The 17,198-nt window shown below is 43.7% G+C and overlaps 1 protein-coding gene across 2 annotated transcripts in view; it reads left to right on the forward strand.

Moving 5' to 3' along the window:
* The window catches only part of LOC102395814 (ubiquitin-conjugating enzyme E2 E2), a 380,425-nt gene that overhangs the window by 285,479 nt on the left and 77,748 nt on the right, over positions 1–17,198 (forward strand). For both annotated transcript variants that reach the window (XM_044948698.2, XM_025271924.3), the window contains one exon: positions 11,312–11,444. In XM_044948698.2, the coding sequence (XP_044804633.1) occupies positions 11,312–11,444 (133 nt within the window). The remainder of the gene's footprint in view (positions 1–11,311; positions 11,445–17,198) is intronic.

A 17,198-nucleotide genomic window follows, 5' to 3' on the forward strand; every position in this document is an offset into this window, starting at 1 on the left:
AGCATCACATGGTCAAGTGTTCAAGTTTCATCTTCAGCATCAGTCCTTCAATTAATGTTCAGGGTTGATTTCCTTTAGAATTGACTGGTTTGATCTCCTTGCCGCAAAGGGACTCTCAAGAGTCTTCTGCAACACCACAGTTTGAAAGCATCAATGCAGGATACATGGTTTCATCGCTGGGCCAGGAAGATCCCCTGGGGAAGAAACGGCAGCCCGCTCCAGTGTTCTTGCCTGGGAAGTCCCATTGGCAGAGGAGGCTGGCGGGTTCCCAGTCCCTGGGGTCGCCGACTAAACTACAGCAGCCGCAGTGAAATGAATGTTTCCCCGTGTTCGCACCCCAATCTGAAAAGTCGGATTGAGGATAAAGATCCTTCCCATTTTGTAAAGCACTCATTCACAAAAAGTAACAATTCATTTTCTAGGGATACCTTGAGAATAAGCCCCAGACTCTTATGAGCTGGAAAGAAACTGTGAAATAGTAACGGGAGGAAACTGTCCAGCTCTGCTTGGAGTTTAGAATACACAGTGGATCTTTTCTTTCCTGTTTTCATTGTCTTTCCTTTTAGGATTTCACCCTTTTGCCTGATTCCCCTTTTCTTTTTTTAAAAATTTCTTGTTTTATGTATGAGTGTAGCGGATTCACAGTGTTGCGTTAGGTTTGGGTGTACAGCAGAGTGATCTCGTTATATATATTCAGTACTGCGACATTCTGAGTTCCTGAGATGTTACAGTGGTGTTGATGATACCGGTCTTGCAGGAAAAATTACTGAACAAACACGGGACCCTCGGGAGTCTGTGAGAGACCTTCTCTGTTGGGCCTCTCAAGAGCTGCCATCCTGGCTTATTCTCTCAGCACCCTCTCCGCGATCAGGGATGCCCCTTCACCATCAGGGCAAGTTCTTCTTTCCTCTGATCCAGATAACGTTGTCTCTTAACTCTTCTTTGCTCCGTATTAAAGGCCCCATAAACAACTTTTTATAATGCCATGTTTGCATAGGACATTACTCCTGCCTTTAGGGGTAGAAGATGCCCTGGAGGAGAAGGCAGTTAAGACCTAAAGGACAAATAGGATGGTCAGACCTGCAGAGCATCTTCTCCAAAAGTTCCCAAAAGAGCCCAGACCCCATGGAGTTTCTGCAGGTGGTTCCAGTATCATTGGAGGACGGAGTTGGAGGAGGGCAAGTTCAAAGAAAGAGGTCAGAGAAGTCAGCTAGAGCCAGATGTTTATGGAAGACTTCACGTGTGCCTGAGAAATTGAGAAGCCAGAGAAACAGGGAAACACGGTCCCATTTACAAGGTTTTCTGGAGATTGTCCGTTCTTCCCTTTAGTGGAAGGATGGGAGGAAAGCAAGACTGGAGGCAGGGAAATCACAGAAGATGCTGCTGCCGCCGTGAAAGTGACAGAGGACACAGCCCAGAGACAGGTCAGAAAGATACTAGGAAGTAGGACTCGACAGGCTCTGTGGAACTTAGAGGCGAAGGAAGGAGCAGGCCTCCCTGTGCATCACCAGCTCCCAGACCTCACTCAAACTCATGTCCGCTGGGTCGGTGATGCCATCCAACCATCTCATCCTCTGTCGTCCCCTGCTCCTCCCACCTTCAGTCTTTCCCAGCACCAGGGTCTTTTCCAGTGAGTCCGCTCTTCGCATCAGGTGGCCAAAGTGTTGGAGTTTCAGCTTCAGCATCAGTCCTTGCAATGAATATTCAGGACTGATTTCTTTTAGGATGGACTGGTTGGATCTCCTTGCTGTCCAAGGGACTCTCAAGATAGCAAAAATTAATACATTGTAAATCAACTACACAAAGCTTGGCCAGGTTGACTCTCAGGTTTCTGATCAGGTTAAAGATTCCATCAGTGTCTAGCAGGTCAATTATCAAAGGTGATCGACGAGACCACCATGTGGGAGGTGAGCAAACAAGGCAGTGGAGGGTAGGGCCCCGAAGGAGGCAGACTGAGGAGGAGGAGGATGCCCATCATTTGTACATGGTCTCAGTAGCCTGTTTTCTAGTCCTAGGGTCTTGAAACCTTTGTTAGGAAACCACCAGGCAGGTAGCCTTTCGAGTGAGCTGGTGCGCTTCTGTGGGTGGCCACAGGCGGAACTGCAACCTCAGCAGAAGCCCACATTTGGAGACTTACTATTTGGGCCCTTCTCAGCCCATTTCCCAAGCTCTGTGAGTGCAGTTCTACTGAAATTTTACATTTCAGGTTGGTGCTGTGATGGCCCCATTTTACAGATGAGAAAACTAAGGCATAGAGAGATGACATATTTTCCCAGGGTCAAGTAGACGTCCGAGCTTCCCCAACGGCTCAGCAAGTAAAGAACCCACCCGTAATGCATAAGACATGGGAGACGTGGGTTGCATCCCTGGGTTGGGAAGATCCCCTGGAGAAGGAAATGGCAACCCACTCCAGTATTCCTGTCTGGAGAATCCCATGGACAGAGGAGCCTGGCGGGCTGCAGTCCGTGGGTCGCACAGAGTCGGCCGTGAGTGCGCACACACAGGTGCTCATGCAGGGGCAGGGCTGAGGTGCAGACAGGCCGTCTGGCTTGGAGCCTGCCCCCCAGCATCAGCGCCGCTCCGTGCTACAGCCGTCTCCTGCCACCAGCCTCTGTCTGACCAGTTTACGGAAGAAGGGATCGTTAAAAGCATGAAATACTGCAACGTCTGATGCTCATCTTTCTGATCCAGCCAAAGTGTATAAAAGCCCGTTCTTCCACGTCGTATAGGTCCTGACATACTAAACGCACCCCAGTCACTGTGGGTCTGCGCTGTGTGTGTGTGTGACCACGAGCCACGTGCACCTATTTGGATTTAAATTCACTGAAACTAAGCGAGGTTTCAGATCCACTTCCTCATCCTCACTGGCCTCATTTCAGGTGCCAAATGGCCACGTGTAGCTGATGGTTACAACCCCGGCTCAGGATGAAAACGTGAGCGTTCCCACCATCACAGGAGGTAGATTCAAGGCCGTTCTGTTGAACAGAAATATAATACGAAGCATGTGTGTAATTTAAAATTTTCTAGTAGCCACACTTAAAAAAGTAAAAAGAGGTAGGTGAAATTAATTTTAACATATCTTGGCCCAGTATACTCCAAATATTATTTCAGCGTGTAATGAATAGTAAGTAATGATGTGGTTCACTTTCTTTTGCATTGTCATCAAAGTTTGGTATTTATTTTATTTTCACAACACATCTTATTTTTTACTGGTATTATAAAATCTTTTTTTTTTTTGCACTGTGAATTCTTTTTTCCTTTATTTTTATTGAGGTATAGCTGATTTATAATATTTTATAAATTTCAGATGTACAACATAGTGATTCACAATTTATAAAATACCGGCTATATTTCCTGTGCTGTACAATATATTCTTTTTAAGTTATTTTCATTTTAAATTCAATTTTTAAAGGTTACTTTCCATTCACAGTTATTACAGTTTTACAAGGCATTGGCTTGTGTTCCCCATGTTGTACTATAACCCTTGAGCCTGTCTTACACCAAAGAGTTTGTGCCTCCCACTCCCCCACCCCTGTGTGCACCCTGACCACTGGTATAACTAGTTTGTTCTCTATGTCTGTGAGTCTGCTTCCGTTTTGTAATATTAGCCATTTTGTAGCATTTTTTAGATTCCACGTATATGTGAGATCTACAGCATCTCTCTCTCTGACTTAATTCACTTAGTATAATGCCCTCTAAGTCCTTCCGTGTAGCTGCAAATGGCAACACTTCACTCGCTTTTATGGCTGAGGAATATTCCATTGTGTACGACGTCGTCTTTATCCATTCATCTGTTGATGGACAGTTAGGTTGCTCCTGTTATCTTGGCAGTTGTAAATAATGACACTATGAATACTGGGGTGCATGTATCTTTTTGAACTAATGTTTTTGTGTTTTTTCAGCTATATACCCAGGAGTAGGATTGCTGGCTGGAAGGGTAGTTCTAGTTTTTGAGAAATCTGCACGTGCTGTTTTTCCACAGTGGCTGCGCTCAGCAGTGTGCAGATATCCCCTTTGCTCTGCTTCGTCACCTGCATTTGCTGTCTGTGTTCACTCTGATGATGGCCATCCTGACAGCTGTGAGATGCTATCTCATTACGGCTTTCACTTGCATTTCCTGGTTAGGGGTCTTGAGCGTCTTCTCATGACAGTATGTCTTACCTTGAACCAGCTACAGTTCAAGTCCTCCATGGCTGCATGGCCACCATATTGTCTAACACCATTGTAGACACTCAAGCTAAGGTTTCTCAACTGGGATGTATTAAAATGATTGTGTGACAGAGGGCTGTGTAGTTCATGGACCTCTGCTATAAGCTTTGGGATTATACGTGGTACAGATAGACGATTTCTAAGATGATGGAGGTGGCCAGATTGCCAAGGCTCAATCTGTGAATTAAGGAAATAATATTAGTGTTAAATGCATTTTAAAACACCAGTGTCAAGCTCTTGATTCATCCTTTTCCTCCCCAACATTTCTTCTTGGGGTTTACACACACACACTACACGAGATAGATAATCAACAGAAACCTACTGTGTAGCACAGTGAACGCTATTCAGTCTTCTGTGATGACCTATATGGGCAAGAATCTGGGAAAGAATGAGCGTGTGCATATGTATAACTGAATCACGTTGCTGTCCACCTGAAACCGGCACAGCACTGTACGTCAGCTATGCTGCAATGAAACCTTTAAAAACTAGAAACAAAGCACCAACCTGTTTTCAGATAGTTTGTCACTGCTAGTATTTTCTCAAAAAGGCACATTCTGGCAGCACGAACCAACTCAGAGTGGTATTGTTAATGGAGTTGTTTAATCCACTGTTAATGACTTCGAAGAAGCAGTAAAATTTGGAGTTCTGACTGAGAGCCAGATGAAACTTGCATCAGGCATAACTGGAATATGCATTATCTGCAGACACTGCCCACTTTCTGGAGTGCCTCCTGCCGTCTGCTTTCGAGTTCCTTCTTTGGAGGCACAATTTGGTGACTCCTTAATTACTTACATTATATAACTAACTGTGATGGCCATTCTTGGAAAATTATCTTTAAATGTCTCAAAGGGACTCTTAAATTACATCTTCGGATTTGGGAACTGCGTGTCTGCTTCTTGTTTCCTAGCTGTGTGCTCTCCTCTTTGCATTTTTTTTTAAATTAAATTTCCTCACTTACCTTGAAGTAATGTTGTAAATACAAACCTACAATTTACTCGACTTTTAAGTCCTTCCTTCTAATAAACTTATCTGTTTGTGTTGCGTCTAAGAAAGTGTGAGTCGCTCAGTTGTGTTTGACTCTTTGCAACCCCATGGACTGTAGCCCGCCAGGCCCCTCTGTCCATAGAATTCTCCAGGCCAGAACACTGGAGTGGGTTGCCATTCCCTTCTCCAGGGGATCCTCCCAACCCAGGGATTGAACCCTCGTCTCTTGCATTGCAGACAGATTCTTATAGTCTGAGCCACCTGGGAAGCCCATATTTTTTAAATTAAATTTCTTCGTCTCCCTTGAAGTAATGTTGTAACTACAAACCTATAATTTACTTTTAAGCCCTTCCTACTAATAAACTTACCTGTTCTCTTTGGGTCTAATTATAGCTGGGGACATAACTGTGTGCATTATTTATCTGAATGAGTGAGCTTGCCTGGCAGCAAGATGCTGTGTTGGCACAGCCTCACTGTCATCTGACCTGAATGTTCTGTCTGCACCTCACTGCCTCCTTCAGGAGAGGAGGCCAGTGGTCAGATGGCACGGGAAGGCTGGGCCCCAGTCCTTTGAATTTTATTTCAGTACTTGGCGATGAACCCGGCTAACTGTGATTTTATTTTTTGTATTTAAATAAGAGAAATCAAATCCTCGAAATAAAATTAAACCCTCCTTCAGATCTGTTTCCTCCCATCACCTGGTCCAACTCTCCCACGTTCCTTGAACAGCTGCCGTGTTGAATTTAGGTATGTTTTTCCAGTTCATTTCTTGGAAGGCACTGACACAGATATGTATCCATAAATGATACAAAGTATTGTTTTATGTCTCTAGTTCCTAGAGTAGGACCACACAGTACGTGCAACTTCCTGTTCTCACGTGGCAGCTTGGTCGGCTTTTTCTGCATACTTAATATGAAAGATTGATACAGATCTAAGAATATATTAATGTCTAATACCTAAGGAAGTTATGAAACCTCATAGTAAACAGATAGCTCCCAAATCGATCACTCGTCCTGAGAAGGAGAGCACCCCCAGAACCCCTGAAGCTCCTCCCGAGCTCTGCTCTCCACCCTCCAGTTCTCCCCAGGAGACGCCTCTTTGAAACATTTAGTGTCTGTCCCTCCCCAGTTTCCTTTCTTGTTTGTTTTTATACTTTGTAGAAATAGTGTTGTTTGGTGCATATTCCTTTTATACTTGCTTTTCGTATTCATTAGGGCCATCTATGGGGTCGCACAAAGTCAGACACGACTGAAGTGACTTAGCAGCAGCAGAATATTCTTAAGATTTCTCAATACTGGTTTATATGTTTTCACTGCTGTGTAGTGTTCCTTTGGGTGAATTTACACCTTTTTCTATCAGTGGACACTTGTGTCACTGCACGATTTTGCTGTTTCATAACTTACTTAGGCAAGTATATTCTGGACATGAGAATTTCACCCATTTTATATGATCCCAGTTTATGGCTTGCCTTGTTGCTCTCTTTAGTCAAACTGTAAAGCTTTTGACTTTTGCATTTAAGTGCTTAATCCATCTACAACAGAGGTTTATACGTTTGCGTGCCAAGTCACTTCAGTCATGTCCGACTCAAAGCAACCCCCGTGGACTGCAGCCCGCCAGGCTCCTCTGTGCATAGGATTCTCCAGGCAGGAATACTGGAGTGGGTGGCCTTGCCCTTCTCCAGGGAGTCTTCCCGACCTGGTGATCAAACCCACGTCTCTTTAAGCCTCCTACATTCGCAGGCAGGTTCTTTACCGCTAGTGCCACCTGGGTGAGGTAAAAATCCAGTTTCTCTGTTGTCCAAAGACAAAACTGTTTTCTCAGCTCCATCAGTTCCAACATCTGTCAGATTTTCATTCTGCGTAGAAAAGTTTGAAGAGCTTCCTTGAGGTCCCAAAAGCATCCTAGAATCAATGTGTCAAGTTTGGTTTTTTAAAAATCTGTTGGACTTTTGATGAGAATTACATTGAATCAAGGAAAAATTGACATCCCCAGGGTCCTGGGTCTTCCTACCTATAAACTTGGTGTCTTCATTTATTTAATTTTCTTGAGTGTATTTCAATATGTTTTATAGCTTTCTCCATAAAAATCGTATATATTTTTCCTGAACTTTATTCATAGGTTCCTTGTATTTTTAATACTATTGTAAAAAGTATTTTTAAATGCATTTTCTAATTTTGTTGGTGTGTTGAAATGCAGTTGATTTTTGTCTGTTTATCTTATATCCTGCTACTATGTTAAACTTTTATTAAATTTAGTAAATTGTGCATAGATTTGGATAGCTTTCTCCTGTGTACATAAATACCATAAATGCCAACCATTTTATTTCTTCCATCCCAGTCCATAAATACTTTGTTTTTCAACATATGTCTTTCATGCCTTGATGGATATGAGCTCTAGTACAGTCATGATTGGAAATGGACTTAGTGGGCATCTTTGTCTTGAGCCTCAATTTTTAAAGCATGTGCTTTTAATATTTTACCATTGAATATTCAGTTGCTATGAGGTTTCTGGTATATGCTTTTTATCAAGTTAAAGAAGTTTCTTACTATTCTGAATTTGCTAGGAGTTTTTTCATGAATAGCTATCATTAAAATTTATTGAGTGCTTTTTTCTTCACCTATTGTGATTGTCATTTTTTTCTACTTTAATGTGTTGTTAAGTATATTACATTAATAATCTGCTATTATTAAACTATCCTTGCATTCCCAGAATAATCCCAAACTGGTTAAGGTGCATGCCTTTTTGGCGTCATTCCATCTGTCACCATACGAAACTATCCTGCGATTACTGGCTGTATTTCCCACTCTGTGCGCCTCGTACCTGTGACTCATTTATCTTGTCACTGCAGGTTTGTCCCGCTTAACCACCCGCCCCTCTCTCTACCCTTCCTCCCGTTTGGCAACCACCTGTCTGCTCTCTGTATCTGTGAGTCTGTTCTGTTTCCGTACACGTGTTCTTTGGTTTCGTTTTCGAGATGCTGCATGTCGGCGAGATCCTGTGGCATTTGTCTTTCTGCGTCTGACCTGTTTCATTCAGTGTCGTGCCCTCGAGGTCATCTGTGCTGTCTCGAACGGCGAGATTGCCGTCTATATGGCTCAGTAATATTATACACACACACACACACATATATATAAACACACACATTCCACATCTTCTTCTATATTTAATATACATTTATTTTTATATGATATGTAATAGTATTATATATGTGCTGTGTACTAAGTCGTTTCAGTCATGTCCAACTCTTTGTGACCCCATGGACTATATACCCTGCCAGGCTCCTCTGTCCATGGAATTCTCCAGGCAAGAATACTGGAGTGGGTTACCATGCCTTCTTCCAGGAGATCTTCCTGACCTAGGGATCCAACCCATGTCTCTTAGGTCTCATGCATTGCAGGCAGATTCTTTAGCACTAGCGCCACCTGGAAAGCCCCTATATTATTATTTATATATATGTACATCTTCTGGGTACGTATCCAAAGAAATGAAAACTGTAATTTTAAAAGAATATGCATCCCAGTGTTCACTGCAACATTGCTTAGAATAGACAACATATGTATATATATATATATATGCCATAGATGAAGTGAAGTGAAATGCTAGTTGCTCAGTCGTGTCCGACTCTCTGTGACCCCATGGACTGTAGCCCACCAGGCTTCTCTGTCCATGGAATTCTCCAGGCAGGAGTACTGGAGTGGAGAGCCATTCCTTTCTCCAGGGGATTTTCCCAACCCAGGGACCAAACCTGGGTCTCCCACATTGCAGGCAGATTCTTTACAGCCTGAGCTGCCAGGGAAACTCATGTCATAGATACAATGCAATGCATATATATATGTCATAGATATAATGCATATATATATATGTCATAGATGTAATGCATATATATGTCATAGATGTAATGCATATATATATATATATATAAAATACGACGCCACATGTTCTTCATCCATTTGTCCACTGACGGGCACTTAGGTCGCTTTTGTGTCTTGGCCATTGTAAGCAACGCTGCAGTGAACGCTGGGATGCATATTCTTTTCACATCACTGTCTCCATGTCTTTGGATACATACCCAGAAATGAAATTATCGGATCGCGCGGTAGCTCTACTTTCAGTTTTCTGAGGAGTCTCCACAGTTTTCCACAGCGGCGGCACCAGTTCACATTCCCACCAGGAGTGCAGAAGGTTCCCTTTCTCTCTTCACATCCTTGTCAACACCTGTTAGTTGCCGTCTTTCTGATGACTGCCGCTCTGACGGGTATGAGACGATACCCATTGTGGTTTTGATTTGCATTTTGTGATTAGTGATGTTGAGCGGCTTTTCCTGAGCTTGTTGGCCTTGGGATGTCTTCTTTGGAGAAATGTCTGTTTGGGTCCCCTGCCCACCTCTTAATAGGTTGTATGTTTTTTTATGTTGAGATGTATGAGTTCTTCATGTTCTCTGGATATTATCCCCTTAAGGAATTTGTCGTTTGCAAATACCTTCTCCCATTCAATAGGCTGCCATTGCATTTCAAAGATAGTTTCCTTCACTTGCAAAAGCTAGTTTGATGTAGCTTTTGTTTAGTTTGATGTAGAGCGACTTCACTTTCACTTTTCACTTTCGTCCATTGGAGAAGGAAATGGCAACCCACTCCAGTGTTCTTGCCTGGAGAATCCCAGGGACGGGGGAGCCTGGTGGGCTGCCGTCTGTGGAGTTGCACAGAGTCGGACACGACTGAAGTGACTTAGCAGCAGAGCAGCAGCAGCAATCCTATTTGTTCATTTTTGCTTTTGTTCCCCTAGCCTGAGAGACACATCCCCAAAATTGTTGCTAAGACAGATGTCAAAGAGTGTACTGCATTTGTTTTCTTCTCGGAGTTTTATGGGTTTGGGGCTTACATTTAAGTCTTTAATCCATTGTGAGTTTAATGATATATGTGGTGTGAGAAAGTCCGGTCTGATTCCTGCATGTCGGTGTCCAGTTTTTCCAACACCATTTATTAAAGGGGCTGTCTTTTCCCTAGTGTATTGATGTATTCTTCCTCCATTGTCATAGATAATGATTCATGCTTTTTTGGTCTCCTGCTCAACAATGAAATTGTTGTAGATACGAACTAATTTCACAATATGAAAGAAGACATATCTTTGTTGGCAATAAAATCTTCTCAAGCACCTTTAACAGGGTTGCCCACTTTGCTGAAGGGTGTGAGGGGATTTCTGGCTGATGTACTGTGAGGTCGGTGTGACAGGAAGAACACTGGAGGGCTTAATTATAATCTCGCTTTGCCTTCTGTTACTCGGGAAGAATGGGGACAGTTCAGTTGGCTCGTGTGGGTCTTCTTCTCGTCTGGAGTCTCTCTGCAGCCGGGGAGCAAGGTTTGCCGCTAGTAGCCACCTGGCTTCCCTCGCTTGGCTGCTATTCCAGCAGCAGCATCTGACAAACTCTTATTTACGAACCAAGGACAAGGCAGAACCTGTTCTTGGAGGACTTCCAGAGAGGGACGGAAAAGCAAACAGTGTCAAAGCACAGGTATAAAACAAAATGATGCATCCTGTCTTCCACAGACCACCCTAGCGGGACACCTGGTACATTAGCAGGGAGTCTTCAGGTGGAGTGAGAAAAGAAGATTCAGATGTGATGCTTGAGCTGAGTCTTATGAATGATGACCATTTCCTGATCTCCATCACCCTCATTGGTGCTTTTCGTTAACAAAAGCATTAGACTATTTTTTTTCTTTAGCGTTCCTTCTAGCTTTGAAAATTTGTCTCTTTGACCTTATACCACCCTTTCAGGGTCTCAGAAATAATTTTATGCTTTATTAAACATTTTGCTCCAGTAAAAATTAATTTAAAAATTTTGCTTCTGGTCTGTGGTCCTTGGAATCTTTTGTTTCATAGGTTTAAGGTTATGAATGGCAAAACGGAACTTCTTGGTTCTGTATTATTTGGTAATACCAACATATTTCATTCATAGAATACTGATGATATTGACAAGTGAATCCTCATTTGGAATTAACCTATTAACTTTGGTGTGTTTTCTATGGAATGGCTCAATTTATTGTTATCATAAATAGATATTTTTAAAATTCCAAGCTTTATATCATCTCTAAGCACATTTCATTTGTATGTCTTATTTCAGTGCTGGACCCAAAGGAGACAACATTTATGAATGGAGGTCAACTATATTGGGACCCCCAGGATCTGTCTATGAAGGAGGGGTGTTCTTTCTTGACATAACCTTTTCACCTGACTATCCGTTTAAACCCCCCAAGGTCAGTATGATGTATTCATCCATTTTTAGCTGTATGTATTATCGCTTATTTATATATATATATATATATATACATATTCTTCAGGATGCACACCTAGGGATGCATGTCTGTTCTGTTAGCATAGACAACTTCCCAGGACTGATTGTATGTAAATGGAAAAATGATTGTGTCTTCCCTAACCCCAACCTTTGACGCACACCTCATTGTTCCTTCTCATCCTTTCTCGTATTGCCTTTTTTTTTGTGGTGTATGTTTTAAGGTAACATCAGACAGCCTGTTAATGGGTGGAAGTAGGAGACAGGATGGGCTGGTGCCAGCTCCGGGGCCTGGAGATCCAGGCATGGCCTGGGCTGAGGGAGCCCCTCCAGGAGCCGGCCTGGGCGCCAGCTGGGAGCCCCGAGCCCTGGGGCTGCCGCAGCTCAGCTACCCACAGGAAGTGCACACGCGTCAGATGAAGGTGTGTGCACACACGTTAGACGAAGAGACTGAACAGTCGTGTCAGGAAAATTCAGTAAGGGAGAATGTGTATTTGTCCATTAATAAAAATGACGGGCTGATGAAAAGTCGTACATAAATGACTAAAGAAAGTCTGAGAGCCCAGCGTTGTCAGGACGTGGGTGATGGAATTCACTTAGGATGCGATTATTTCCTTTAAGCGTCTTCACATTACTTTCTGCTGCGTGTAAGTCAGACGTGCGATGCCTTCAGATCCATCCCCATTCTGAAGATGTTTTGTCTTAGACTGGCACACAGCTGGTCGGCAACATTGTGTTGGTTTCAGGTGTGCAGCGAGGCGATTCAGGTATCCACATACTCGTGTCTACTCATTTGCAAGTTCTTGCTCCATAATGTTGAGCAGAGCTCCCTGTGCTCCACAGGAGGTCCTTGCTGGTTATCTTGTCTAAGCATAGCAGTCATTCTCCACGTTGGAAATGGAAAGACCCAGAGAACGCTGACTCTCTCTGTTGGCCACCAAGACGGAATTCTCATTTGACCCGGCTTCACTTCTGAACGTTGTGGGTTCGAGTGAACACTTTAAAAAGCAAGGCTCCGCCTTGACCTTCCCCGTGACGTCCCAGGGTCCCCTCCCTGCCTCCCATGCCCTCTTCTATTTTTCTTCTCTTCTTTCCTCTCCACTGAGACTTGGCTGTTATTTTGGTATCAATGCAAGAAGTAATGACTGTCATTTTACCAAATAGGAGAGCCAGGCAGAGAAACTAGGTAACTTGCCCCGCATATCCTAACACTGTCAGGACTGAAGCCAGGACGGCACACAGGATATCTTACCGAGGATGCCACAGCCGGCAACCCCGGGCCCCCCAGGGCTGCGTTTGTTCCGTTTCAGTGGTGAAGCCACAGTACTGCTGACCTTTATTTCCTCCTTTGAATGGGTGGGGACCGCGCGGCCTTCTCTTCTTTGCACCAGCCCCCGAGTCGTCTGCATACCTGTCGCTCTGCCGGGGACATGCGGGCCTTTCCGGGCAGTCCCTTCAGTAACAGAGATGCCGACGGGCAGGGGAGCCGGGGGCTCGGATGAGGCAGTTGTGCTGCTCGGGAGCCCGATACAGTCTGTTTTATGAAACATACATCTCAGAAAAAACGTGGGCGTTTCCAGCTTCTGCAGGACAGAAGTGTGTCAATTAAACAAAGCAAGGAGGGAAAGCAGGTAGGTCCAACAGTCCCATTTCTGAAAAGGTGTCTCTGACGGGCTCAGAGGAAGGGCCAAAACCAACAGGATGGAACGGAAACAGCTCAGTGGGGAGCATGTCATTGAGAGCGAGGTCCTGATATGGGACAGGAAATGGAGACTTGCTCTGTTTCCATATAAATAATAATGTGTGGGCTTCTGACTGAGTACAGTTCTGTGGGAACTGCAGGGTCCTGAGACCTTAAGCAGATACTCTTAGGAGCACAGTCTCTGGAACTCTGAGCCCGTCGTGCAGTGTCTGCAACGCCTCATTCACTTCCGAGCTCTTCGTTTTCAGGGGGGCGCACAGGGGTAAGCTGGCGAGGGGGAAGAGTTAGCATTCTGCAGTTTCTCCACCGGCTCAAGCTCTGCAGTGGGCAGCCACGGGCCAAGCCGTCCCTCCTCCAAACACCCTAGTAGGACTGGGATACTCCCTTTCACAGAGGAGAGAACTTACATGAGGCTTAGAGAGGTTTTCTAATAATAAGCAACCAGGAATCTACTGAACTTGGCCTCTGGGGACCATGTACTTTCCACTGAATTATACATAGTTACCCTGGAGATGTTTACTAGGAAAAATAGGTCCTGGCAGGAATGTGATAGCTGTCCTTTGATGTCCATGGTGTGGGTTGGGTTAGACTGGCTTCTGGGTGACTGGATGGGACAAAAATAGAAGGGGCCAGTGTCAGTCACAGGGAAGCAGATTTCGATTCCCTGTGGGGAAGACCTGACCCATTGTGGGACAGCCTGCTTCTAAATAGCTCTACCTCTGAGAAAGGGCTTCCCTTTCCTGGGAGTGTTCAAAGCAAACAGCTGAACTGGAACCTGTCAAGAAGATTGCCAGAAAAAAATTAAATCCCTCCAGTGGATAAATCTGCTTAGACAATCCATGAGGACAAAGGAAAATCAAACTTTGGGTATTGGATCATCATTTAAGTGCACAGGTCCTAGAAACCTGTAGGAAGTTTTGAAAGAAATTGTCACCAGCTGATTTGTCAGTTTTAGAAGTCAGATTTTGTGGACAGAAGTATGACTTGAAGGGGGAAAGTTGGCACATGTCTTAAAAGCTTTTCACTAAGACAGACTCACTCACTAATAATTCGGAAGTGCCATGCCTGGCCTTTCAAGTCTCCTGTTGCTCTCAACAGTCCGTGTCTGGGGTTAAGTCTTGCTTTAGGTGGCACTAGTGGTAAAGAACCCGCCTGCCAATGCAGGAGACATAAGAGACGAGGGTTCGATACCTGGGTCGGGAAGATCCCCTGGAGGAGGGCTTGGCCGCCCACTCCAGTCTTCTTGCCTGGAGAATCCCACGGACAGGGGAGCCTGGCAGGCTCTAGTCCATTGGATTGCAGAAAGCCGGACAGGACTGAGGTGACTTAGCATGCACGCATGCACTGGCTTTTATCTCTCTGTTGCCTTCATCCTTTGCTCTTTTTCCAACAACCTTAGGCACACACTTGGATTTATGTAATATTTTCTGATACCCTCAAGAGTGAACCAGGGTAGCTGTACTTGTCAGAGAAAATGGTGAGAGAGAGCAGAGGCTCACAAGTAAATCTGACTGCCCATCTGCGTGCATGCCAAGTCACTTGAGTCGTGGTCGACCCCATGGCCCTATGGACTGTATCCCCCCAGGCTCCTCTGTCCAGGGGATTCCCCAGGCAAGAATACTGGAGTGGGTTGATTGGCTATCTATTTGTTATCAGGTATCTACCATAAAATGAACCTTTATGCCTGTAGCATGACAGAATCCCTGAGATCCCTTTTCCCAAACTCTCAGACTGGGAATCGTTACTGAGAACTTTTAAATACTTCAGTGCTCAACTTTATCACTTAAAGGTCACTTGGGGTGACGTGGATGTACCTTCTTGCCGTGGGAACTTTTGGGGAGTAGAGCTTCATCAGTTTGAACATCCCACATTCTAGTACCTAATTTTTCACGATTTCAGATGAGTCATTCCAATCATTTCTTCCAGAATTCCCCAAAATTCTAATAAGGCAAGCAAAACAAATGTTTAATGAAGTATGTAATGTTATTACACTTCATATTCTAGTTTTACTTGGAGAAGGAAATGGCAACCCACTGCAGTATTCTTGCCTGGGAAATCCCATTGACAGAGGAGCCTGGTGGGCTTCAGACAGTCCATGGGGTTGCAAAAGAGTCAGACACGACCTCGCAACTAAACAGCAAACATGACCAGTTTTAAATCAGCCAAGTACTGGTTGTACTTTCAAATGCTGTATCTCAGTACAGTTCTTAGTACATTGATTTTCTTTAATCAGTATGTTCATGCCTCGCTTCCTAAATCTGCAGCGTCTGTTTGCATGACCCTAGTAGCCGTATCTAATGCCAAGTCTTTAGCTGAATACTTCACCACCAATGATAGGATTATTTCTCTTAAAAAAATATCTGCTTAGTGAAACTATATCCAGGAATAGTGTGTATATATAGCCAAAAAGAAAAGCATAATAAATCTCAAGTATGTCTCAGTCTTTTAATACTGTATTTCTCCTTCAGTGTAGACATACATTTTAATGTTATAATTCAGATATCTACTTATTTGTAAAGTAGGAACTGTTTTATATCTTATTGGAGATTACATTTTTAATATTCATGTCATAGATAATTTTACTCTGCTCAAATCCAGCACTTTTTGAATAGTCTAATGTGTAAGTATTTTAATGTGTACTTGAAAATTTCAGAAGAGAAATAACGGAATATATTGTATGCGTGCATCATTCTTTTTTGCTGAAAAGCCTTTGGAAAGATCGCAGCACACTGTGTCTGGCGGCTCCTGCCCTAGAGACGCCGGCCACACACAGCCTAAGGGTGAGGAGCCTCACTCGCGTTAACAGCTCAGGTCTGTGTTTTATGGTAGAAACACAGACATAGCCTATTCATAATTTGGCTTTTTCTGTCTCTCTGTGGACCTTTGAAAAAATAAGTGGGCCTTCCATACAGACCTAAGAGTGGGCCGACAGGAGGCACGGACACGCCCGCTGTTCCTTCATCAGGGTGTCTCGGGCCACCTGTCGCCCAGGGAGATGCACTGGCTGATGCTCTTGTCTCTTACTGGAAAGCACTGTTCTCTTGGGAAGGGCAGCACAGTATCTGTTGGTGGGTATTTTCCAGAACGGAATGATAAAATTTGTACCTAGCATGTTTAAAAGAATAAACAGAAAAACTACAGGCATACGTTGTCTGTGTGAGAAAAAAACTCTAGAATACTAATAGTATCTAAAAACTTTTAAATATAGTTTGTTCTTCCATTACAAATTGCATCAAATACATTTTTAAATAAATCTTAACTTAGAGATCATTTCAGAGTCTCTTGTCTGTTTTATGGTTTGATTTTGGTTTTATAAAATCAACTATGGTTTGCTGACTTTTCTCAGCTAATAGGAAAGGTATTCCTTGCTTTCATACAATGAAATAGATCATTTAGGTCCATCAGAGTTTCAACATTTTCATTTTATTATCCTCATCATATTAATATTTCAACCTTAAATTGTAAGTCAAGGCTAATGATGAATAACGTAGCTAACTGGTTACCCAGGAAGCAGCGATACCCAGCATCTGAAAGCCAGCAAGCGCTCTGTAACTAAAGTTCCCCATAGTTCTATTCTAACCCGGGTATCGTTATCTCTTGTTTTCATTGTTATTGCTGCTGTGCTCAAAGAAGAAAGCTGACAAGCGTCTCCCGGCACCTTCAGAGGATGCCGTGGTTCACGGTGTGAAGCCGCCCCTGCTCGCTCTCTCCGCCCCTGCCCTCTCTCTCCGCTCCTGCCCGCTCTCTGTGGTCTCAGAGAGAGAACACCCAGTTGCCTTAAAGTGCCGTGCAAGTGCTCGTTTGTTTTGTTTCGGTTTTTTTTTACATAATTTTTAGAGAAATGTTTAATTCTATACAATATACATACACAAACAGCACAAATTATAGGTGTGGAAACTGATAAATATTCACAAAGAAAAGCATTTGTGTAACTATAACCCCAATCAAGAAATTGACCACCACCAGCAAGTTGGAAGCCCCCCACTAGCCACGCCTAGTCGCTGCTCCCCCCGCCGG

This window comes from Bubalus bubalis, chromosome 1 (genome assembly GCF_019923935.1).
Source record: "Bubalus bubalis isolate 160015118507 breed Murrah chromosome 1, NDDB_SH_1, whole genome shotgun sequence".
In the NCBI taxonomy this organism is placed as follows: domain Eukaryota; kingdom Metazoa; phylum Chordata; class Mammalia; order Artiodactyla; family Bovidae; genus Bubalus; species Bubalus bubalis.